The following is a 24,608-nucleotide window of genomic DNA, read 5'->3' as shown; positions in this document are numbered from 1 at the left end:
TTTACTTTAATAAAACCGAACAAAATCCTGTTTTCTTTTTTTAGGACTTATGGAGAATCCGGAGTCCATGTGGCACCTGTGAAGGTTTCGATGTCCAGACTATGGATGATATGATTAAAGTAAGTCTCAGCAAAACAGAACAAAACTCACCTTGGCTTAAAAAAGTATTTAGTGACTGTGGAAAAATTTATACATTAGGCAGAACACCATTGTTCTTGTTTTTCATAAATACAGTGGCTAAATAGCAATACTGTTCTTGCAAACAGTAACTTCTGTGGTATGGGTTTTGGGGTTGTATGTTTCTTCTCATTTGTCAAGCTCTTCAGTACTTCACACTGTTTTGAAAATACTTCATTCAGAAAGAAAAATACAGTTCTCAAAATTTTATTCTGATCTTGAAATCAAATCATCTGGGATTTGTTCATAGACAAATCCTGCTGCCCTTACTTGCCCTTGCAGGTACTTTTGAAAGAGAAAAAGGCTTTTTGACTTCTGAGAAATAGATATGAAGGGTGAGATTTATTTGTATCAATTTCTAGAGCTGTATGGTTGATATCTGTATTTGAGTTAACCATTTAGATTGCCTTTATAGTCATTGTGGAGGAGTATAGGCAGTTCTAAAGTAGAATTCATCTCAACGGAGAAGAAAATTTAAATGCATTGTATTTTGAAAGTGCCTGTTTCACTACTGAGGACCATAGTCGTAGCAATTAGTTCATGCATGTAATACCTATTTTCCTTGTGCCTAAGAAGTGGAATCCTGTCCTTTTGCAGCTTTATTGCTTAAATACTCAGGGTTTAGGACACATAATTAATTTGAAAACAAGGACTGTGTGCCTTTGGATTGTTTTCAGGTAGTTTTATTACTTTCTTTCTTCAGAATTCTCTGAATTTTAGGGAATCCAGGGAAGCAGAACCTCACCCTCTGTGGGAATACCCTTGCAAGTCACTCTCTGACCCCCAGGAAGTTTTGACATTTGACTTCAGAAAGACTGTACCACAACATGGTCTTGGCACAGAGGGTTCTGTAAATCTTTTACGGTGAGTTTTCTCATTGCAATAAATATTCTTGTCATCATCCATTTTTTTTACCTCATATTCAAGCTCTTTGTGTATTACAGTTAACTAGTGGGAACATACTTGACAGTTTTTAATAATGTGACCTAAAGTTGTGGAAGTTACTCTGACACAAATTTCCTGTGGCCATTCACAATAAGCTATAACAATAAGGGTAATTTCTTAGATAATATCCATGTATTTAAAAAATAACATTTTTCTAGATGTTACCATGATTTAAAACTTAAACAGATTAATTTATAGTTTAGAGAAAATAAACGATTGTCTGGATGTTTTTAATCTTTGCGTTTGTTCCCTGTTGCTGAGTTCTTGCAGAAAAAGCTCTTGTTTAGCTTTCCAAATTATTCTGTTTAATAGCTTTAAAGTGTACGCTATTCTTCCTTTTAACTATAATTCTGACCATCTTGATATTTGTCATGTCTTCTGAGATATTTTTCACTATAATCTAACTACAGATTGTACTTAATTCTGTTCAAACTTGAAATGCTGTTAAGAATTAAAAAATGGGAAAGTTTTTTTTAACAATCTAGAGCTTATGTAACTCAAACAGTGCTGTAATCATATGATTCTCTTTATGAAACAAAATTCAAGGTTTCACAAAATCCAGAACCATCTGCGTGGGGTCTCTGTGTGTTTGCACCCGTTGTTGTATTTACAGGCAACATGCTAGCATGACCTCTGTGCTCCTTGTGGAGCAGACACTTGAAGTGAGATGGTATGTGTGGTAAATATTTCCTCAAAATTCAGAAACAATAGGAGCTGGGGTCTCTGAAGGAAGTACTCTCCAAATATGCCATATAATTTATGCCATGTTACTGAGTGCCTGTTAAATGACTGTGGTTCTGAGCACATTTAGTTACAACATATTCTCCTCTTCCTTGTCTATTTTAGATTTCATATCTTCAAATACTTTAAAAGTTGCTACCATTTACCAAATCATTCAGCTCTTCAACCTTTTTTCAAAGAAACAAGTTATTCATGCTTTTACAGCTCTTACCTAAACTATGTGAGGAATGGATGTAGTGTTTAAGCCGTCGGTATTGTATAAAGTAACAGGTTTTGATCCTCCACCTCTCCCCAGAAAAGGAAAGAGCCACGGAGCAGTTCTGTGGATGGAATATCATCTTGCTGCTGATATCTCTGTTAGTACAGGACTGATGCAAATTTCAAATGAAAAGGTATTTCTTCAGTCTAATTTATTATGTCAAAGTCTATAGGATTACAGTCCTGAAAAATGGGTCTCTGTTGGGCATGCTTGGTTTATGTAGTGCTCTTTGTTACACTGTTTGAATACTATGTAGACAAAACTAGTAGAGGCATCTGTTCATGCTTTTGGGAGGAGCAGGAGATGTACCTTAATGGGAAAGTCTGAATTGGATCCAAATGCTTCCATAGTTTGGAACCACATTCAGAACTTAAATATGATGCTTGCTCAAAGTAGAATTTATTCATACAAATCTGTTTTCTCAGTTTAACAAATGCAAAAATTTTGAGGGGAAGGAGTAAGTATTTTCAGTACTCTAAATATTCTTTGACCAAATCCATTTTTTTCCTCTACGGTGTCACTGTGCAGTGTAGCATATGGTATTTCAAGTTATGTATTCCTGTAATGGAATGAATGGGTGGCAATGAAAGCGATAACTATCTGATCATTTTATCGGAACTGGGAACAAGAACTCTTACTGCATTATTACTGTCTAGTAATAATATCATAGAGTTTTGACTGCTTTCACTTTTAACTCTCTCCTATAGGGAAACTGTGAATGGAATCCCCACTGCAAGCAAGCTGTCTATTTCTTCAGTTCTGTTATTGAATCAGAAACTCTGTCAGACCTTCCTAGTGCTGTCTCGTATGCTATAAATTTCGACACAAAGACAGGAGAGATTGCCATGGATTTTAAGCTATTGTAAAATACTTTCCTCTTAATCATATTCCTAAATTGTATTAAACTTACATAGTATTTTTTTTTGTATGGCAGAGGTATTTTTTTATTGTGCTCAGAGAGCAAACCGTCTGTTCTGAAATGTACTTGAAATCTTTTTAGTTTTGTTTTCAAAATATATAGTTGGGGAGGTAGAGAGGAACCTTTTCTTAAGGACAGGTTTTCCTGACAGGGTTTTTATACATATATACACATACTTGTTATTATCTGTTTTAGTAAAACTCTGGTATTTGGGGGTGTTTTGAATAATGTTATGGAGCTACAAAACAGTTGACTTACTGACTATTGCATGGCATATCTGTGGGTGAAAAACTAAAAAAACTAAACCTTACACTAACATTAGATAAAAGTGAGTTAAACTCATCTACTTCTAGGCTTTGGTCTTGTCACTGTAAAATGGGAAATAATCTTCAGAGTGCACGAAAAGAAATCCCAAGTCAAGCTACATATGTATATTTGTACACTTAATAGGGAGAAGGAAACAGTTTAGCTGCTTGCAGACTTGTGTAAGTTGTGGCTAGTATTAAACTGAAATGGTCAGTGAATTAAAGTGACACTGTTTTTGCACTGACATTCTGCTGGAGTCCGAGATGCTGCATTTCTGAAGAGACATTTGCCAAACAGTGACCGAAGTCTGGAAAGGTGTAACTGGAAATTAGAAAATGTACATATTCAGGTTAATTGGAAGTGACAACCTGATGGTTGTCTGACCAGAAACAAAAGAAAGAGAGCTGTAGTCTAAAAAACTTGCAAATCTTTAGGAGATATGTAATATGCATTATAAGATCAAAAATGCGGCCTTATACTCATTCAATTAGAGGTCTAAATAGTATCTGCCAGATTAGCCAAGTTGTGTGTTGTTTTGCAATAGCACATGTCCACAACTGAGGTTTTCTTAGTTGCATTCCAAATCACGTTGGCAGACACTGTAGTGTGTGACCATGTGTGTGCAATTAATTCTGCTTTAGATGAACAATCAATTGGTGTATCCGTTTTGTATGTGTGGCCCATTAAGGGAAATAGAAAATCAATGTACTGCCTGTCCTAAATTATGTCAGCCAGCCAGCTGCAGGGATAACTGCTTACCAAAGCTACTCCTACTTCCTCTGAGGAGTGACTTCAGCAAAGTGAAAGGAATGCCATAAAGAAGCCATGAGGGAGCAGGAGCCTACTCCACTTTGCTTTCCTGGTCACCATGACAAATAATTCTGGTGAGTAGGAATTTTTCCTCTTTCTCTTCCTAGGAGTGTGATCATATTTGTAGACCTGGAAGCCATCTGAAATATTCCTCAATTTTTCAGAACTATTTTCCTGACAAAGGCCTTTACACTTAATAGATGTAAAGCAGCAATGAAATCCATGATTAATGTTTTTCACTAGAACAGAAACCCTGAAGCTCGTACTGAGATCTGTGGATTTCACTTTTCAAAACTGTACTTGTAAGATGCTTAACTTCATACTCTCATTTCTTACAAACTTTTCTGGAATATATAGGTTACTGTTCATTAAACAATTGTTCCTAATTTTGATACACTGTGCCTAGCCCACAGAAAGTATGGTGGCACAAATCTGTTTGTTATATGTTGGGAACATAAGCTGTACCATTGTAAAGGAAACAATAATATGGCCAAGCCTTCTAAATGGTAAAGGCTTGGCCCTTTATAATTTAAAAAAAAAAAAAAAAAAAAAGGCACAGAGACAGTTGTGCAGGTCTGAACGCATAAGGCTTGCATTGTGTAGCTTCTCATCTCCTGGAGGAGGTAACACAGCAGAAAAAACTTAGATGCTGCCTCCTGTGTTTGCTCATGGCCTGACACAGAAAGCATGAGCTGTTGTTCTGCAGTAGGAATAGCTTCTGAAGGTGCTTTGCATTTAACTGCACACGTGATTCTGGATTTAACAGAAGCATACAGTGTTCCGAAGGGAACACAGAACTAATAGCAATATATTAGGATTTTTATGTTTTAAAAATAAAAGTAAGATGGAACAAAACCACAATTGAATTTACAGTATTTTAATGTCTAGTGTTAACTTTCTCAAAGATAACTGTCTATGTATGTGCCTGAATCATACTTCCTAAGAAAAAAAAAAAACAACAGTTAAATTTGCTAAAAACCCAAAGGGAGGAAATCTACATTGATGGGAATCTGTATTTTGTTATCACTGTTATATATGTTGAAGATATGTGGGCACTGAGGTAGATACTAGGCATGGTGACTGAGAGGTATTTTTAAATCCTTTTGGTATTGTGAGACTTGTGACTATTGACATTCTCAGAGGTGGGTGTAGTGAGAGTGAAGGGCATAGGCTATATGTAGTAGCTAGCGTATCTGTAGAACTGTGCTTCCAGAATGAACTGTGACAATTAATATGAATCACATTATCTGCATATGAGGAAAAACATCTTAAATTTTTATACACCTGCAGCAGTAATTGTATTGCAGCTGTCCAAAAAAATAAAAAGGCTGGAAAGCTGGAATGCTGAGCATATTTTAGCACCTGTGGGTTCCTTAGAGGAACAAAGTCTGGTGGATGTTCTCAAGAAACCTTGTGCATGTTTTAATTCACTGTGAGTGTGATCAACATCACTAATGCTTGCTTGTTATGCTTATGCATTTAGACAGGCACTGAAACTGCTTTGAGGATTTGGTTAAAACATGCTGGAAGCTGTTAGGTTGAAGCAAACCCTTACCCCATGTGTGGTTTGAATGTTTTCACATAAGTCACACCACTCGTTAAATTCTGGTACATACAAAACATAGCTGTGTTGATAGGAATCTAGGTGACTCTGGAAGAGGTTTGTTCACATGTAATTAGGAGTATTCAGTGTATGTATCAGTCTTCCTTGACTTCTGTGAATTCTTCAGGTTGGACTTAAAAATCCAATGTGATCTGTAAATCATGTGAAAAACAGCTGCTTATAGGGGGATACTGGCCATTCCTTATACACATATGCAAAAACAAAAAAGTACTTCTATCTTTGTCCTCTTCCACAGGGCATTTTACTGCAAGCACACACATGGGGGAGGAAAGCCACTTTATCAGAAAAACACATCTACCCAGTAGCAGCATTCAGACTCCTATTTGTTCCCAGACCTGATAGAAGCATTGCGATGATGTGCTGAGTTGGAAGAGCTTCTGGCTACTGGCATCCTAATAAGCAGAGCAAGAATCTTATTTTCTCTTGGAAGTAACTTATTCTTTGTGGCCACCACAGGCAATTTTTTTTCTAAATGACAAGAGCTTTGATCCTGACTAGCCTGCAGGCATAGATGCATGTTTTAATAGAAACAGGATCCCCTGCCACCACTGAACTAATAGTATTACAGTTCATATATTGCCTGAGAGCCAGTGTATAACTGGCAGATTTTTTTAATGTGGCACAAGAGATGCTTCGCCTAAAGACATACCTTTTATTCAGGTATTAAAAATAATCATAAACTACAAAGTTTTGCCATTCACATTTAACTTCCCTGTTGTAGTTTTGCTGCAAAAATAATAACTTTTCTGTAGCTCTGAATTGTAATGAAAGTTCTACTAATAATTGGTGGTTATCACGCTACAAATCCACAAGAGGGTGCTGAGAATCCACTTCTAACGTTCTAGTGCATTTTCAGATGGTGTTTACTTCTAATAAGGAAAAGTGCGCAGACTTGCAATACACCTGCCTCGTGCAAATAAAATGCTTGTGATGTTATGAGATACACTGTACATACATGCACTGAAATGGAAAACTAGTATAAAAAGTGACAACTGTTAGTAAGACTAATGCAGACTTGCACCTACCATAAAAAGGCAGGCAACAAAGCATCTCATGCTGAATACACAGAATGAGTAATACTCTTAGGACAGTGAAATTGTCATGGTCCTAATGAAGGACAAGTCCTGCATTTTAAAGGGTGTTTTCTAAGTCGTGGCAGCTGCAAGATTTGTTCCTTTATTTGCAGAACTGGTACCTTTTGTCTGAAGGCTGGGCGACTCAAGGACTGAGATCCCAGAGCTTGCTTTTCTCCTTCATTAGTCCCTTTGAAACTGCTCTGTGTAGGCTTCCTGCATTTAACAAGATAGAGGATGCAGTTGGGGACTAATTCATTTAGTCACTCATCTTTTGTATTCTATTTGTAGTTACAGCTGGTTGTTAGGAAGGGAAGAGACTATTACAGCTTCCCAGTGTTAGATTTTTCCAGTGACGATTGTGAGCTGAATACAATGGGTGCTTGTCTTGTCATTCTACCTTGTTGACTCCAATGGCATTGCAGAATGTTAATTTGGTTTGGTACTTAATCATTTTAAAACTTCACGTTTCCAGGCACTTAATGGAGGTTAATGATTAAGATGCTTCTCAGAGACAGGTATGTGTTGTCATCCCCATTTTTCAGATGAGAAAAAAACTAAGTGTGCTTTGTGTGGGTGTTGAAGTGTTTCATCTGCCCCAGGCTCACTATAAGATTAGGGCCTCAGAGCTAAAAATGACTTGCTCAGAGTAAACTAATCCCCTGACTCCCTTGCTCTGCTTTAATCATTTTGTTTCCTTAGCGCAGTGTGATTTCAAATGCAGCCTTATGAGGTTTGACCGAGATACAGCAGATAAAGGCTCAGAGGCAGCAAATCCGTGGATACCTCAGTAATTAAAACCATGGGGTTTTTAACACACATATATAAAATATATATATATATATAATCTATAAATTATATTTTAATATATAGATTATATATATATTTACAAGGCTGTACGGCTTTGTTTTTGTTTTGAAATGCTGTCATGGAAATTACCCACTTTTTTTTTCTTTTTTTTTTTCCCCAGCAGGATTCTGTCTAGGATTTGAGAGCCCTAAAGATGCCTCTTTTGTGGACAAGGGCACTAATGAAAGAATGAGAGCTGATTATCTTCCTCTGTGCAAAGGGAAAGCCCTGCAGTTGCAGGGCTGATGCTACTCTTTGCAGTGGTGCGGGCACAGTCCCAGGGTATCTTACATCTTAAGTTACATACAGGAGACTGGCCATGTAACCTCTTGTTCTTCCTCTGGGTTTTGCTGAAGTGCAGCTCCATAACGTACTGCAGCAGCAGCCTCTTTGCTGTGGGGTTTGTCTCTCGCCCATGTTATTTTCCGCAGCCTCTGCTCTTTGCCTTGCATGTCGCTCTGGGTGAAGCGTTGCACTGGTGCTTTGGAAGAAAGAGTAGGTGCTGCAGTTCACTGGGTGGACTCCTGCTTCTCAAGGCTGATGGATCCTGCTCTATCTGTACTCCCATAAAGTGACTGCTCGCTTCATGTTGGAGTGCCTAAGAAACCAGTTATTCACAACCCTGAGAATCAGCAAATAAATCAAACTGCAGTGGTGAATGGGGTGGGAGGGAGAGACAAATGCCCTTCACTGCAGCACCTGAAAATGTCATATTCCTTCTCAACTGCAGTAGTTCTAGGAAGGGTTGAAGTGGCTGTGCTGTAGGCCTACATGCGGTTGTAGGCCTACATGGGGTTGTCTCACGGGCGACTGCAAAGTCATTTATAAGGAAGGGCTGATGCGCATATCCCATGCTGAAAGGGCCGTGAGCGCATCCAGAACTCATTAGCAATAAACCGACTCCCCTGCAGCCTCCCAACACGGAAGGTGAGGGGGCGGGAGGCAGGCGGCCGTTCGGCCAGGGATGCCTATCGAGTCTGGCGGCACCTCCTCCCGGCGCCGTCGGTCTCGGGGACAGGCGCGTCGCGGCGCCGCCGCTGCTGCTGCCCCTCGGCCGGGCCCGCCGCGGCCGCGCGCCCCCGGCGCCCCTGCTCTCTCGGGAACGCGCCGGCCCACAACCTGCCCGGGGCGCGAGCCCCCTCCTCAGGCCGGGCGGCCGGCCGCCATTTTGGCCTCCTGCCGCCTCAGGGGAGGGGACAGACATGTTCTCATATCCCCCCCCACCCTCCCCGCCGCCGCGGCTCGTGTCTGCGCCGCGGGAAGGCCGCCGTAAGCCGGGCCGGGGAGGTGTTGTCCTGCGGGGCGGGGGGTGGCGGGTGGCCGAGCCGTTTGCGCCGCGGCGGGCGGCCCTGGGCGTCAAGCTCTGGAGCGGTTTCCAGTCAGGGCGGCGCGGGCCGCCGTCGTGGGGCGCGCCGGGCGGGCCCTCACCCGTTTCGCCGCGGTGGCCCTTCCTACCGGGCTGTGGCTGACTTTGCTGCACCCGCCGGCCCTGCTGTCCTGGCGGGTCTGCACCTCCCAGGGAGCCTGGTTGTTTCCTACATAAAATAAGTTGTGTCAGTACCTGCTTCCAGTCCACAGGTTTGCACGAGGGAGCAAACTTTGGCTGGCTTAGAGGCCTGCTTTGTTTTAGAAGTAATAGTGGGACTTCAGAAACAAAAGTTCATGTGTTGAGTGCTTCTGTGTGACTTTAGACTGAGGAAATCAAGGACGCACATAGGTAATGAACTGGTATGAAAAGAATATTGATAGCGTATAATTTTGCTTGCTGCTTGCCATGTGTGTATCCTGGCATGCTGGGACATTGTACCCAGTAGTGAGTAAGATGAGGACCAAGCCAGTGGCTTTAGTGTTGGATGTTCATGCCGCTGGTGTTTTAAAACAGCAGTAGTGCTTAGGGTCTCTTATCTCCTCAGCTGATGTTGTTGTAAGAGTTCTCCATAATACTTCTCATAGCCTGTTTCCTGTGAGTGGAGCCTCTGGCCTTTTGGTGGAAAGCTTATGAAGAGCAAAAAATGTTTTGAACGCACATAGCCTCTTTCTTTAGAGGTATAGAATGAAAGGCTTCATTTTTTTCGTTTGTTTTAGTAACACTGAAGTTCAGTTGCTTTTAGGTCTAATTTAGCTGTAAACTTTATTTTTTTTCTTCTAGATATGCCTTTACAAACACTAAGTCTAAGCAGCTATTTTTTCAAACCGTGCTGACTGACAAAAAGGCAAAGAGTAAGGGGGTTTTGTGGATTCTGCCCCCCTTTGTGATACCTTTGTGTTATGGCTAGCATTTATATCATAGCTTTCCTTGTCCTAGCGGGAAGAAGGGAGAGGGCAATGGGGGATAAAAGGAAAATATTAGTTGCAGAGCCCAGTTTTGGGTTAAATTCAGTGTTAATTCTGTTGTGATCTATACATGCAAGGCTGAAGACTCAGGGGAAGGGTTCTATATGTAAAAGTCTAGTCATCCCTGGTTCATTTTAAAACATTTTTTTTCCCCTCCATTTTAAAAACAAATGATCATAGCAGCTTTATCATACCTCCTGTGTTAAGTGACACTGATTAGCCTCAGCTGCCTACATATACAGCTATCTCTGTCACTATGTGTCTTCAGTAGCACGCTCTCATCTGAGTGGTTAAAATGGTCTTTGTGCTCCAAATCTGGTAGTTTCATTCTGTTAGGAGATTTTAAGTGGTGGTCCCTTAAGTCACCCTGTTGGCACTGCTCCTCATTAAGCCTCGTTCTTGCTTATAATCAATGGCCATCGCTTTCATTCTTCCAACCTCCCTTGTGCTCTCTTGACCAGGCAGTCTATCCCGAAAGCAAAGCAGAGGTTTCAGAGGCTAACAGAAAAGCAAGCCAGGAAGTCTCCCAGAATTAGGCAGGGACTTGCATTTCTCTTCAGCAAAAGGTGTTTCTGCATACAAAAATGTTTCACCTAAAGTTTATGCTTCTGGAACTGAAGCATAAAACCAAAACTTTATCTGAAGGCACTGATGAGGCATGGTGAAAGTGTGGTAAGATTACAACAAAGTTATCTGGTGCAGCCTGTGTGTCATTAGAGAGCACTAATCCTGAGTCTCTAGGCATAGGATGAAGATCTTGGTGGAGGCAGCATGTTAACATGTTATGGTCTTGTGGTGAAAACTATGCTCATATATTGTATTATGATGGCTTAGTATCTGTTTCTGTTTTGTATGAAACTGTTAGGGAAGTTGCATTTCTTCTCCTTCATCCATTAAATAATTTTTTTTTAGATTTCTCCTGCCCCACCCCCACCCTTCTCTTTCTGCATAATGTGGACTAGTGCTCAACAAAAACTATCAGTTCCCTCTATATTGCACTGCAGAATAAATGAACCATAAGGTCAACTTCCATGTTAAATGTTACATTTTCACCTTTTCTTGCGTCGTCTTGGCACATACCCTCCAATATACATCAAAAGAGTCCCCAAAAAGGGAAGAAGGCAGAGAAAAATCTAGGAGAGACTATGTCTTCATATTTCAATACAAAATAGGCTTTATGTCTGTTGTAGCAGGGCACTCCGCTCCACGGGTTTCATGGGTATATACTGACAAAACATTTAATTTCTGTGTGTTTTCTTTTGTGCTTGTCACAGACAGGAAGCTCTTCAAGGCCAATCTCTTACTGTATTCAGGTGCAAAGCCTGCACTGCCAGGCTATAGTTTTTATTTGATGTTTATAGATTATATGAATGAAAGAGCAGGGTGGAGGTATAAGTAGCATTTCCCTTCCAAAAGGGGCACCAGCACCTCAGATCATATAAGCAGTTCTTCCTAAACCAGGTTAGTGTCGGGGCTGTGTTATGGAGAGTTGAACTCTTATAATGATCCATTGTAGATATGCTAATGTGCAGGTCCGGTTGGCAGTATGTTCCATGTTCTACAGCAGCAGTCATCAGGTATCAAGCAGTCATCAGGTATCAACAGGAGTTTTGCGGTAAGGACGCGATGTTGCCCTTTTAGGTGCTGTTTAGCCCATTCTTTTTCTTTGAAGCCTCCCTCAATGGCAGGATGAGTCCCAATTTAGAATGCTGCCATTTTTGTATTTGTCATGGTGCCAGTCAGCTAGGCTGTGTAGTCTGCCTGAATAAATAAAGGTATTTTCTCACAGGAGACCATCTGTTCAGGTCGATGCAAGCCTTATATCCACTGCCAGCTTCCTGCTGCTTTCTTGGATGCTGCTGCCTGGATCCCTTTGCTTACGGGGAGAATATTCTGCTTGTGTCTCTGCCTCTAGCTGGGAACTAGATACACTGCTCCATTGTTTACCTCCCCTTAAAAGCTGAGAGCTATGACTCTCTTTTTGAGACAGTCTGTATTTGTGTTCCCTGGATTGGCTGGGCAACAACTAATCAAATAACTATATTTAAAATAAGATCTAATAAAAAAGTATCTTTAAAGGCAAGGTGTAGTCATGCTTCCCAGCAACAAAATTAGTCAGCAGTGTTTGTACTGTGGAATGTTTCCCAAATAACTAAGGCCCGTTTAATCTTTCTTAATGTTCTTACTTTTTTAGATGCTGTCATATCTTTATAGTGTGTCTGCAGATCGAGTATCTCCTCCTTCCGTTCCTTTTTTTTCTATTCCCCCCTGCCCTGCTTTAAGTCAGTCTTCTTACATAGAGCCTTGACAGGGAGCTATTCATAATTGGAAGAGTTTCTGCTAGTAAGCACCAGTTCTGTCCATGTTTAAAACATTAATAAAAATATCAATTATTTTTTTTAAATAATAAACTGAAGGTCCCAAACAGATAATTATGCTTGCACTTGTAAATAAGCATTACCCAGAAGCAGAAGAAATTCAGTACTTTTCCCCTGTCCTCAAACCAAACATAGGACTGAGTGAGACCTTCTGGGTTGCTCTGTATAGTCCCTTCCTGTAGTAGGGCTCATGCATATAATCTCTCTTTAAAAATACATCAAACTGTTTTAAAAGCAGTGGGGTTTTGGAGAGGAATTTTTGTTTGTTTGTTTTGTATTCCATTGTGGTCATTTGGAAGCTGGTTTTGAACTTGTCTGGTCTTGTGGTCAGAAACCTTTTAATTGTCAGCTGCTGGGAATCCAGGCCTGGACAAGGACTTCTTACACTGGGTATGGAGCCACTGCCCAGCATTTAACCAGACTCAGCGTTTTTTTCTGTCAGGGTATAATAAATGCTACGTTTACAGCTTCTAATTTGCTCTAACACTGGAACACACAGATGCAGAACAGTGAGGCCAAGGGTTTTTGCAGTGAGGTGGAAGGACACTCAAGGTCAGCTGTGGGCAAGAGTGATCTCACCAGGATAAGCACTGTTAGTTCAGAAATGCCACAGAGTTCCAAGAACACCAATCTAATAATTAATGAAGTAGCTACAGCATGAAGTCCTCCTCATGTGCTTATTGTGGGATACAAGACACGTTTTTTTAAAAGTCCAAGTTTGCTGTGGCTATGAATAGCTTTCTCGGCAAATACGGAAAAGAGAAATTATATGTAACCAAGGAGTAACAGAAAATAGAGTTTAAATACCTGTTTTGTAACAGTCTTATTTTGAGGCTGAGATAATGGACCAGGATGCATACTGAAAATTAGTTTGTCTTGTGTGATACACCTTTCATTAGAAATATATTTAGCATAGTGCTTGGCAACATGCTAGGCCTAGGATTTTTTTTCAGTTGGTGTCTTGTGGACCTTGCAACTACCTTTTGTTACTTGATATCCTGAAGGTCCTTATTAAGCAATATAAAACATTTAGTTTTGGCTTTGCTGAAGCTGGTGACAGTGTGGCAGTTGACTTCAGGAGAAGTTTTTAATTGTAAGGAAAGATCCAGCTGGATTTTGCTGGGTGTTCAAAATTCTGGATTGGCATTTGAAAGGTATTTAAGAACCTGTTGCAGCCAGACACGAAGAAGGTAACAATTATACCTAGTTAGATCCAAAAAGGTAGTGAGGATGTCACCCAAATTGTAGCAGGACCAGGGTGTTCAAGCTGACAGTCTTCTGCTAATTAGAAGTTCATGAACCTCTTGTTATTAGGTACCTTTGTTCTCATTAATTTCATGTGGAATGACATGATCTTTCCCTCATCATGCTCATCTCTTTCCATTCATTGCAGTGGGAGCCACTCAGAATATACTGCCATTGGGTTATTTCAGAATATACTGCCATTGGGTGATTCCAGGTTCTGAACTCCCACATTGCTTCTTTCAAATACAAAGTTTTTAGAGGCTGCCCGTGCAGGAGCTGTAGTATGCGGTGCTGTGGCAGCATTGGAAACCCCTTTAGTTGTTTTTACTGCATCATCCAGAATCTTAAAATTACAGAAGTATTGTTATGGAATAAAGGAGTTCTTGCCATAGTTGCATCCTGAACTCTGGGTGAGTCATTGTGCTAGGCATTTGTGGAATCACAGCTCACAGTTTAAATGTGTAGGGTGTGTCCCCCCCTGCTTTACAAACATGCTAATATCCTTTCTACAGGCAGCTCTGTTTCTCTGGTCTAACATTGCAGAGTCTTGGCCATCATCCCCCATTTTGTATTAATGCAGAAGGATTTGTATCAATTATTAGCTAATACAGTGTTTAATGTGACTATCTGTGAGGCAAATTGCGTTTTAGCAGGGTGGAAAGCGGTCAGAGATATCAACAGTCAGTCTACCAATGACAGTACAGCATTCAGGATTACATTAAGGTTTCTGTTGAGCTCATCAGGCTGATGATATTGTTGCTGGGATTTGGAAGAGTCAAAACATTTGCAAATAGGAATGGGACTTTAAGGCTTCTGGTTGCTTTGGACACACGCTGCCGTGACATGAGGAGCTTTAGCAGAGCTTTGGAAAAAACCTGTTGTAACAGATACAGCACAACAGTGAAAACTACTATGAAGCTTTAGGCTTTTGTTGCAGTGTTTATACGGATAAAGGGTATTGTGGCACACCTGGCTTACCAACCATACCGTGGCACTTGAAGTGGTTTGGAGTTGTTCTGCCGGGTTTGGCTTTGGAGACATCAAAGGTTTACATAGAAAAAGGAAAGAGAGGGTTTGGCAGCGGTGGACACTGTGCAAGCGTGTGTTGGTGAGTACAGGATGTTTATGTGGGGAGCAAGGGAAGGTGAAGCATCAGTTTATGGACATTTCCAGAGAAACAGAGTAAGCAGATGCTGTTTTCCAGGAATTATGCAATTTACAGACAGGAAAGCCAGCTGAAAGCTAGTATGTTAATAGGAACGTTGGGAAAATGTCCCTTTATTTTATGTGATTATATTCAGTTCATCCTTTAAAGAAGGCTGTGGCATTTTTCTACTACGGTTAATCTCCTCTTTTGATTAGTTCACTGTTTAGATGGTTCTTGGTGCCTAGGAACCATTTTGCTTGGCAATGTAGTGCTAGGTGCTGTATAAAAGACAGGAGGACAATGACATGGTCTTCTGCCCCAAAGAGTCTGTGAGTCAGATGGGAGGAGGGCGAGAGGACATAACAAACGGTGAAGGCAGGTGGATTGGGTTCACAGGTTGCAAAGGCCTCTATCAGTGTGAAAGGCAATGGTGGCAATGGTATTGGCACGGGCACTGCGGCATGTTGTAGGGCTGAGCACAACCTCAGCAGCTCGTATGATTTGCAATAGTATGAAATGTTCGTCAGACCTATAAAAGGGTTTTGGGGGGTTCAGGGGTGGAGGGAAACGAGATGAATATACGCCCCAGACTAAATGTTGATGGAGATTCCAGGATCTTTTTGGGTACACAGACCCAATGTGTAGCAATCCTCAGATACTTTTTTTTTTTCCTCCTCTCTTTTTCTTCTAATCTTACCAGCAATTAATGCACATTTCTTCCCGTTCACATCTAATGGTTCTAAGGAGCAGTTGTTAAATCTGCTATTATGTAAAAGATGAGAAAGAGGATTGCTGTTTAGCTGCCAGTCTTTCTAGCAAGCCCCACTCACTGATTGTCACAAATGGCTGCTTGGAGCCTTCCTTAAATGTCTGGGAAGGTATGGAAGAAAATATGAAGGGCTTACAGATTTGAGGAGTGGTAGATGGGAAATCTGGAGTAGTCAAAAACAACACTAGAGGGTAAGAGCATGTCTTTTGAAAGGCCATGAAAATGTAGGTGAGCAACTTGAAATTGCTGCAACAAGGAGAATTGGTTATGTCAAAGTATTAAATAGTCAAAGAAAAGGGAGAGAAGAGTAACGGTTTCAGCAGCGTTCTGAGCAGGAATTTCGGTGGGATAGGGAGGTTTGTGTTTTAATAGGTGCTTTGCGAAGACAATCTGTACAATAGCCAAAGAGGCAGATGGCATTGCAGCTACAGTGCTGACTGACAGGCAGCTGTGGGCATGAGTTCATAATAAACTATACTACAACTCCTGGGGCAGAGGGAGCAGGAAAGAGTTACAATTTTCTGTACTTGTTCTTCTTAGTTAGATGTCTGGAAGATGCAAACTGTCCAAGAAATTATTGTATTTTACTTGTGGCTCTATAGCACTTCATAGAGGGGGACCCACTCATGAGCTGCTTACATAATAATGCAAACTGTAACAATGGAAAAATAGATCAGATATTGCAGGAGAGGAACATACTAGGAATCCACCACTGGAAAATGAAGTCTGTCAAAGTATAATGCTGTGGTAGCGTCAGAATGCAGACAAAAATCACCTGTGCAGCAATGGAGAAAGCTGCAGAGATCCATCTCTAACATCCTGTCTGACAAGATGGAGTGGTTCCTTCCTGAGCTAATGACAAGAAACTTGTGCGCTGTACTCTTCCTTCATCACTTGCATTGCACTGATTTCTTCCTTTCTGCTTGCGGAAAAAATAAATTCTTCAAGGTGGGGTTCCCTACCGGCTTTTATAAAGGACTTTGAGGCCTCTTCAGAAAGACTGAGCCAGTAAAATGGGTTCTTTTCGCTTGACATTGTTTTGTTAAATCACTGGATCTCTTAAGGATGTATGTACGGGGCTGGGGGGGTTGTTTTCTTTTTTAATTATCTTTGACTGGACAGTATAAAGATAAAACCTTGCTCTCCACTAGTTCAGGGACTAGGTAACTGTCGAGATGTCGAGATGCACAACTGCATAATAAGAAATCATTCTTGTGAAGTGGTCTTACATTGAATGCTAGCAGAATGCATATCCTTGTACTTAAAGCATGGGCTTGGTACAAGATGCGGCGTTCAGGTTTGCAGCCTGCAGCAGGCACTGTGAATGCTTGCCCAAAGGTTGCATGCCTTGAAAACTGAACAGGGTGTGTCTGTGCAGGGGATGTTGGAGCAGTAGAGGCCAAGGTGGAGGGTGAGTTAAAAGCACTCCTTTCTTTCACCCTTTATTTTCTGCAAATTCACTAGAACAGGCACAGCACAGTAAGACCGTACTTGAGCCACCCACCAGACTGCACCTTAGAGTCAGATTTCTGTTAGTGCCATCAGACTCCACATCACAAAACTAGAAAAAGTGGACTGCACAGAATCATTTGAGCCTTGAAATTTTATTATCTTGTTTGCATCAACCAGTTATTCCTTTCAGCACCAATAAAAGACAAAAAACCCTCCCTATTTTTCAAAATACCTTGTTTTTATCAGGTCTGAGATTGTGGTTTTCTTGCAGGCAAAGAAACCAATGAAAATATTTAAATTTTTATTTTTTTAATACATTTATAACAAAATGTCAGAAGGTGTGTGCTTACCATATAAAAACATTAGGTTCCAGAAGGATACAATACCGAAAAATCATTGAAATAAAAAAGGTTATTCTTATTATAGGATTTCTAAACCTCAGCAATAATACAAGTTTTTAAAAGCATCAAGATTATATTTAAAACAAGACGGCATGGAAAAATGAGACTTTCAGTAACAATTTGACCCTCATTGTAATGGTGATAAAACTGGGAGTTTTTCAAAGTGCTTGAATTGTATTTCTGTTCTCATCCTATAGTGCCAGGAGGAGGTAAAAATGCTTCATTTTTGAGCTGATGATATGTGCTGACACTGATGTGCTGCTGTGTGATCCCAGGGTAGCTCAGAGACCAAGCTGGGGACAGTCAGATTGGCTTAATCTGGACCACCAAACAAAGGCCATTTTAAAAAAACACAATCTTTATTTGAATTGTAAGTTCCTTAAATCTTATTGTCTTACCCAACAAGTAGGACTGAGGGTCTAGCCAGGCTAGCTGAGAGTGCTTCTGGGACAAAATGTTGTAATACTAGCACGAGATAGGTAAACTTGTTATACCAGATGGCTTTCTCAAGGGTTTCCCTACAGCAGGCTACACCTCAGTGGGCTGCAGGCTTCTCTTGGAGCCAGTCTGTGGCACAGTTTATGTTTGGTTGCTTTGGACAGTTTCTATTAAGCATCCAGTTTGTGATGGGATAAAACGAGCTGGCCACCACTTGCATTAGTTATAGTAAATGCTTTTTCACATAGCATGAAGCTATACACTAGGTGCTACTACCCTGGTCCTCAGTGGCTGAGCTGTGGTGCAAAGCATCCCTCAGAGAAACAGTGCACAGATGAACTGGATCTGAATGTGCCTGAGAGACTATGTTCTGTAGTTTGTGTTTTTGAAGTGATCTAAAGATACCAACTTTGTAAGGACCCAACATCCTTGAAACTTCTGGAAGTTCTTAGTTTTTGGCTGTCCTTATTTGTGTCTTTTGTTCACTTGTTCTAGAAGTGCTGTTGTAAAATGCAAAGTGGACATGAGAAAGAAAAGATGTTATCTAGCTTTTATAAAAACAGATGATGCTTCATCTACAGTATCTCTGTTCAGTGGCAGTTATTAAACCAAGCATAGTGTTATCACCCACTTCTTGAAGATACCTGAAATTCCTGTACAAAGTGGGGTAAGCATAGTAGAGTAAGCTTAACTCAAATTTCTTATAAATAACCTCCTACTAATAAGTTGGGTCATGCTATCCTTAAGCAATGTGGAACTGACATCTGAAAAAGCTATCCAGGGTTTGATTTCCTGGGCATGTTCTCCCTCCCCTGCTCCCCCCTTCCCCCCCTTTTTTAAAATGCAAATATTCTATTACATAGTATCTCTCTAAGGCTTGTAATGACTGATATCCTGCTGGTACAGGCATTGTCTGAATGATTCTCTGTGAGATAGTATATGAACTGTGGTAGTAGTGGTGTAGACAAAACTCGTTCTTCTCCAGGATGTTACTCTTCTGGAAAGGAAAGCCTGTTCGTTACAGTTTACTGGTACACACCCTCTCCGAGTTCTGCAAGCATACCAAGGCATCAGAAGGCACAGGATCAGCGCAGAAAAGCAAGGAACATCTGTACAGTGGTGCCACAATGCTGTACCTCCCAGCATCACTCTTGCAAAGTTAGATCTTTAAGACAGTAAATTAGTAAGAACTACCTAGACTGATTAAATGTGAGTGTATTGTTTAGAGAGAACATTTTACAACTATCAGTTTCTTGGTCACTGAGAAACTAGGAACATCAAAATCTAAAACAGTTTACTTGAAATTTGAAAAAATATTTCTCAGTGTATCTCAAAGTTGACAAAAGTGCCTGGTTTTTAGTTAGCGCAAAGCCACAGAACTAATTTAAAAGTAATTTAGACCATGTTAGTTTTACTGTAAATAATGTAACATTGTTTGGCAGTAGTTTTACGATTATATCCCACACAGTGTCAAATTCAGCTCCCGCAACTGATACTTAGTGAAGTTGATATCAAATTGTAATTTACATTGTTAGGAAAGCTATTAAAAATACTGTACCTTATATTTAATCTTACTACTGAGAAATTAGCTGCTGGACAGCACACAAGTTGCTACTGATACTGTTTGTTTTTTTTTAAAAAGGTTAATAAAATACAAGCAAGGTAGAAAATAGGATTAAAAGCATTGTTTCAGGTACAAGTTTTTCTGAATTGGGTGAAGAGGTAAGAAACCAGAAAAACACATTGCACATACGTGCACCCTCTGTATAAAGAGAGACATACAAAGTGGGAAACTGGTGGTGCACTGGGATAGTACACTAAAGTCTCTGATGCTGTAAACTTGAATTCCTAATTTTATCAAAAAGGGGAATTGAGTCTGGTTCCATTTTTGAGTCCCCATGGGTTACACTTGCAGACTACCCCATGGTTTGGCACAGAACACTTTTAAGAGGCAGTCTCTGCTGAAGGGATGCCAGGACTGGAAAATGAGGCATAAAACCTGTCAAGACCAGGTGCAGTGGGAGAGTGTGAGCAGTGACCTACTACCTACTTGGAATTAGCCAATACTGTTAGTCCAGTACTTTCATGGATATTAAGAGTTTCTCTACTTGCAAAATCAGGCTGATCTAAGTAAAAGTTCCACTGTTTACTGTAGCTAATTGAGCCAGTACCAGAGGCTGCGCAGACTGGGATTTCCAATTTAAATCTATTCTGATTTAGCTCAAGCCGATTCCTAGCAGGTGTAAACTAAACCAAAACAAAAGCATCTTCAGGAGTTTGTGGCCAGTGTAACTAAAACAGTTTACTTAATGGAGTAAGTGTATTAGATTAACTCTTCTCTTTTTAATGCAGGGAATTTGTAATGCAAGAGGAAATAACACTGAAATTGAACAGGAAGTAGGCAGAAGAAACAGTTAAAACACAAGGAGTCTCATTGTTCTCCCAGCAACACAAACCCTTCTGAATTTAAATCCCTAAAAAAAAATGCCAAGTCTCATTATGGACCTGATTCTCAGCTTTTCATTATTTTTGTTAAGGTTACAGAGGCTAGGTGGGTCAGGTTACGGGGATAAGATGGCAGAGGGGAGCCCCACATTTAAAGAGCTGTGGTGGAAAGAACATACAAATTAGATGGCAGGACCCCTATTAAAGTCTGTGAGTGCATAACAAATGGAGAATTGTGTCTCTCAGATATAAACAAACCCTCTGCTCCTAGGAAGTAGTTACCTAAGGCCAAGAGTCACAGTTCTATTCTCTGCTCTCTAGTTAGCCATGCTACGCTTTCCCTTTAAGTGTACTGATTCCTTTAGAAAATTGTTAGGTTATCCTGCCTTATCAATCATACGCTGTTCTACACTTTTTCCCCCAAAATGTCACTTACATTTATTTTAACTCTATATCTAGCATGCATTTTACAAGCTATTTCCCACTTACTCTTTCTAGCTAAGGCAGAATGTTGCCTGTGGTGTTACCAATGGTACTACAGGAATCTATTCACTCTACTGTAACATACATATCATCCCATACCATAATTCAGAATTGCCCCATGTATGGGAAAGAAAGGAAAGACATTACAGGGGAATTATATTTCTTCTTAAGGGAATAAGTTGCGCTTAGAAAGCTAAAGGCCCAATTCTGGAGTCATTATTCAGACAAAACACTCCATGATTTCAGTGGGAACACAGTTAGAATAAGGGTAGAACTGCGTTCTTAAAGTCTTAATTCCAGATCTTTTAAGTATCCTTAGACAGGAAGGTATTGGTCTGCAAATTTAATAGAGTTTTTGTCTGTTTGTTTGAAGGCCTATCTGTAATGACAGAAGGGTTTGCCAGTCCCAGAATGCCTTGCTTTGGCTGCTATCTGATTTTTGAACTCACTTCCATTCTGATATTCCCCATGGTATCTTACTATTTTATCTCAGAGTGGCATGCAGTGCGGGCGCATGCTACTGATGCAAGCACGCTACTACAACTTTTAACAGGCTAAAAAAAGAAAAAAGCTTTAGCTTCTTAGTTATACAAAGAAATGTTGCAAAAAACCATTGAGCAGCACTAACTCACAGACTAATTACAAACTAAATTGTGCTATATATTAGTATAAAAACATGTTTTAGTAAGAATGGCACTGGTTCAGAAGGAATTAGGACTTCCATCTTGGCTCCGTTCGGTCCACAGTGAAAGCATTGTAGTACAGGCCTGCCCTGTTGCCTGAGCAACTTGTGACATGGCTTTTGGCCACAACCCCTTCCATTTCTTCCCTTTTTATATCCGCCATTGTTGGTACATTCTGGGAGTAGCCCAGGTCAGGTCTGGTCGTCTTTCCTAACATGGCACCAGAATAGTTCGTTCTTATCCTCTGATATTTTCTTAGTATCGTTAACGTTTCCCTCCTAATCTCTCAAAGCTGGTCAGTTTTAAGGGTCATCTTCTCCTGTAGATACCATGAGACGCATTGCTACTGGTAGGTGGTCTGTCAAGCCTGCTAACTGGGTAATAAAGCTGAACTCTTCCACTTCCTGCAGAAGGAAAACAAAAGTAAGAAGGAACTGGAAAACTGATCTGTTGTACCACACACCAGGACTCTGCTTTTATGCCTCTTTTTAGTTTACTTTGAGTGACCTTACTGTATTAGTGGATGTATGGGACCAGTCTAGCTTGGCTGGGCTAATGGTAAACTATCTGTCACACAGGGCATGGCAGTGTGGTGCAGTTGATGAGGTGAACCATTGATACGATACACAGTTGAACTAGTCTGGATGAAATCTGTTTTACCTTTTCTTTCCATTTACAGTAGCATCTGTGTTGTTGCAGACAGACTTATCTGTAGTGCTGCAGTAGGTAATCCATGTGCGTAAGGAGGCACTCACCTGGGAGGAAGGGCTGGCCATACTGTACCAGATAAGGTATGCAGCTAAAAAGGAAGCCTGTCTTCATTAGATTGAGGTGTTATAAACTTCATGGAAACTTAAGGTGATTGGGAACCCTGCTCCTTGCATCTCTGAATTTCAGCCTTTGTTCTGGCAACATTTCCTAAGACCAAATTAAAGTTCTGTAGGAGATACTGTGTGCTTCCCAGCTTCTGAAAGCTGGACAGAGCAACCTTAATGCTTACTTGATAAAATGCAGTTGTCCCCTCCTACAGGCCAGGTACTTACTTTGCCAGTACTTTGGGAATTGCTTGCAGGAAGTGCAGATATTTTAGCTCTCTTTATGCTGCCAGCATGAGCCTTATCAAGACCTAATCTGGGTCAAATCTATTCAAATACTGGTTTTGTCGCTGTTGGTGCAAAATGCAAGAATGGGTTTACCACACAGATGCGCCATTGGTATTTGTGTGTCTGAAACAGGAATCCTTAAAAGAATTTAGTGGCCAAGCTGCGGTGTCCACAGAGCACATGCAAACAGCACAGACGGATTGAGGTATCGTGCACTAAGCTATGCTGAGCTGCTCTACTGCCTGCTCTTCTGCAGCAACTGCAATGGGGCATGGTAAATAAGTGCGAACTGTTTTCTCATTTTCATCCTGGAATGCTGTATAAGGCAAGGTTCTACACCAGGAAGCAGACAGTGCACCCACCGCAAGTTCTCATTCTGGTTAGCCTGTGTCAACTTCTGCCTGTGTATCACTGACTTGTAACTTAGGTAGGTTTTCAGAGGTGCAATAAAAGAACATCCAGGCACTTGAAAAGATTAAAAAATATTGATACTGCTGGCATGGGAAGCATCAGCCAAAACACTTAGTCTGGCAAAAGTTTAAAGCATGGAAACAAGGTTTTTCATTTGTTTGTTTTTGAAGAGCAGCATATCTACCAGTGTTGCTACCAGAATCCTTAAACTCAGATTTGTTTATGTAATAGGTTTACAAACTTGGTACTTGCATGCAGAAGTAAAAAATAGCAAAGCAGCAGGTTCTCCGTGGAGTATGAATCTGAACCCAAGCAGAACAGGCTGCAGTGCCATCCAGACAAGTTTGTTGTGTGAGTTACGGCTCTTTTTGTGAACTCTGAAACTCACCACTTTCCATTCCAGGTAGAGACCTTCTTCTGTATAGAGCATATAGTCAATCCTCCTCCCGTTTCCCTTCAATGATGCCTTCCTCCCCTTTTGACTGGAACTGTGGTTCTTGCTGGTGGGATAGACTAAGTATCCTTTCCTTCCTTCTTCACTTTCCAGCACCCTATTTCATTAAAAAACAAAACAAGTGCTTTAAATGTTTGCTCATTCTGTTCCTTTGTGCATTACACTAGATTCTCTCCAAACCCCTGGTATGGGTAATGCCTGTCCAAAAGGACTCTTAAACTTGTAAAGCATGTCGTCTTCCAAATGTGTTTTGCAATACGAACCCGTACTAGCTGCTGACACTGCTTTTAAAGCCTTGTGGCAGGTTTGGCATTACTGGTGCTGTACTGGTGGACCTACCCTTCTAGCCAGGAGAACAAACATCTGAGAGGAGGACCTTGCTTGCCTGCTCTCTGTAGTATATTGCAGCCCACAGCCCCTCCATTGATTTCCAGTGTTGTTGAATCTAGCAGAGGAGGAAACTGTTTCATGGATTGCTTCAGAACAAACCAGAATACTGTGATACAAACCTCTCCATTCTGATCAGAGCAACTCCTTCTGAAATGAAGACAGCCAGCTTTACAGGCAGAGTATGGACGAGGAATGGTTTTCAGGAACACACATTTGGGCATGGGGTAGTTGGTTTTAAGCAAGCCTCAGCATCAGATTGCTGTGTCTTGGACCTCAAGCTCTTACTTCACTAGTAATGACGGCCTAATTTATTTGACTCCTGTATGTGACACTCTTCAAACTCCTCTACAGAGATGGACTTACTTACTCAGTGGGTGTGTTAGTACTGCCCCCATCTTGCACGGAGATTACCCAGCCCAAGCCCATACACAGAAGCAGTCAAAATTAAGAATCAGTTTTCTAGGTACCAGTCTTGTGTTCAGGCAAATAACCTGCAGCTCTCCCATTAAAATTTGTAGTTTGGGTGCTTAAACCTTAACAGTAGGTTTTATACAGAAGACTATTAAAGTCCCGAGCAACTTGATCTAAGTTTGAAGTCAGCCCTGCTTTGAATGTGACTTTGGACCAGATAATCCACAAAGGTCCCTGTCACTCTATTTTTACAATAATTCTCTGCTGTTCTGCTGTTCTCTATTGTCTTGCTCTTGTATTGGATTTAAAAGGAAACTTGGTTTACCTTCTTGTATTCTATTTAAAGGATCTACCAAAGGAA

The 24,608-nt window shown here is 40.8% G+C and overlaps 2 protein-coding genes across 7 annotated transcripts in view; one reads left to right on the top strand and one right to left on the bottom strand.

Moving 5' to 3' along the window:
* The window catches only part of PRMT7 (protein arginine methyltransferase 7), a 46,996-nt gene that overhangs the window by 16,922 nt on the left and 5,466 nt on the right, over positions 1 to 24,608 (top strand). For 2 of the 5 annotated variants that reach the window (XR_008236458.1, XR_008236457.1), the window contains exons 14-18: positions 45 to 119; positions 881 to 1,041; positions 2,159 to 2,255; positions 2,830 to 2,984; positions 4,135 to 4,231. Coding sequence is in view for 1 of the 5 variants with exons in the window: in XM_052795386.1 (XP_052651346.1) it covers positions 45 to 119; positions 881 to 1,041; positions 2,159 to 2,255; positions 2,830 to 2,984; positions 4,135 to 4,165 (519 nt within the window). In the remaining 4 variants the exon portion in view is untranslated. Of the gene's footprint in view, positions 1 to 44; positions 120 to 880; positions 1,042 to 2,158; positions 2,256 to 2,829; positions 3,044 to 4,134; positions 5,500 to 6,016; positions 7,320 to 24,608 lie in introns of those variants that run through there. The other 3 variants (XR_008236459.1, XM_052795386.1, XR_008236460.1) reach the window with 3 other exon arrangements.
* The window catches only part of SMPD3 (sphingomyelin phosphodiesterase 3), a 128,147-nt gene continuing 120,700 nt past the window's right edge, over positions 17,162 to 24,608 (bottom strand). For both annotated transcript variants that reach the window (XM_052795388.1, XM_052795387.1), the window contains 2 exons: positions 23,381 to 23,543; positions 17,162 to 21,882 (listed from right to left, as the gene is read on the bottom strand). In XM_052795388.1, the coding sequence (XP_052651348.1) occupies positions 21,781 to 21,882; positions 23,381 to 23,543 (265 nt within the window). In that variant the 3' untranslated portion in view covers positions 17,162 to 21,780. The remainder of the gene's footprint in view (positions 21,883 to 23,380; positions 23,544 to 24,608) is intronic.

The sequence above is a fragment of the Harpia harpyja genome, chromosome 9 (assembly GCF_026419915.1).
Source record: "Harpia harpyja isolate bHarHar1 chromosome 9, bHarHar1 primary haplotype, whole genome shotgun sequence".
In the NCBI taxonomy this organism is placed as follows: Eukaryota; Metazoa; Chordata; class Aves; order Accipitriformes; family Accipitridae; genus Harpia; species Harpia harpyja.
The sequence above is the reverse complement of the archived record's forward strand: the minus strand, read 5'-3'. Positions and strand labels throughout refer to the sequence as shown.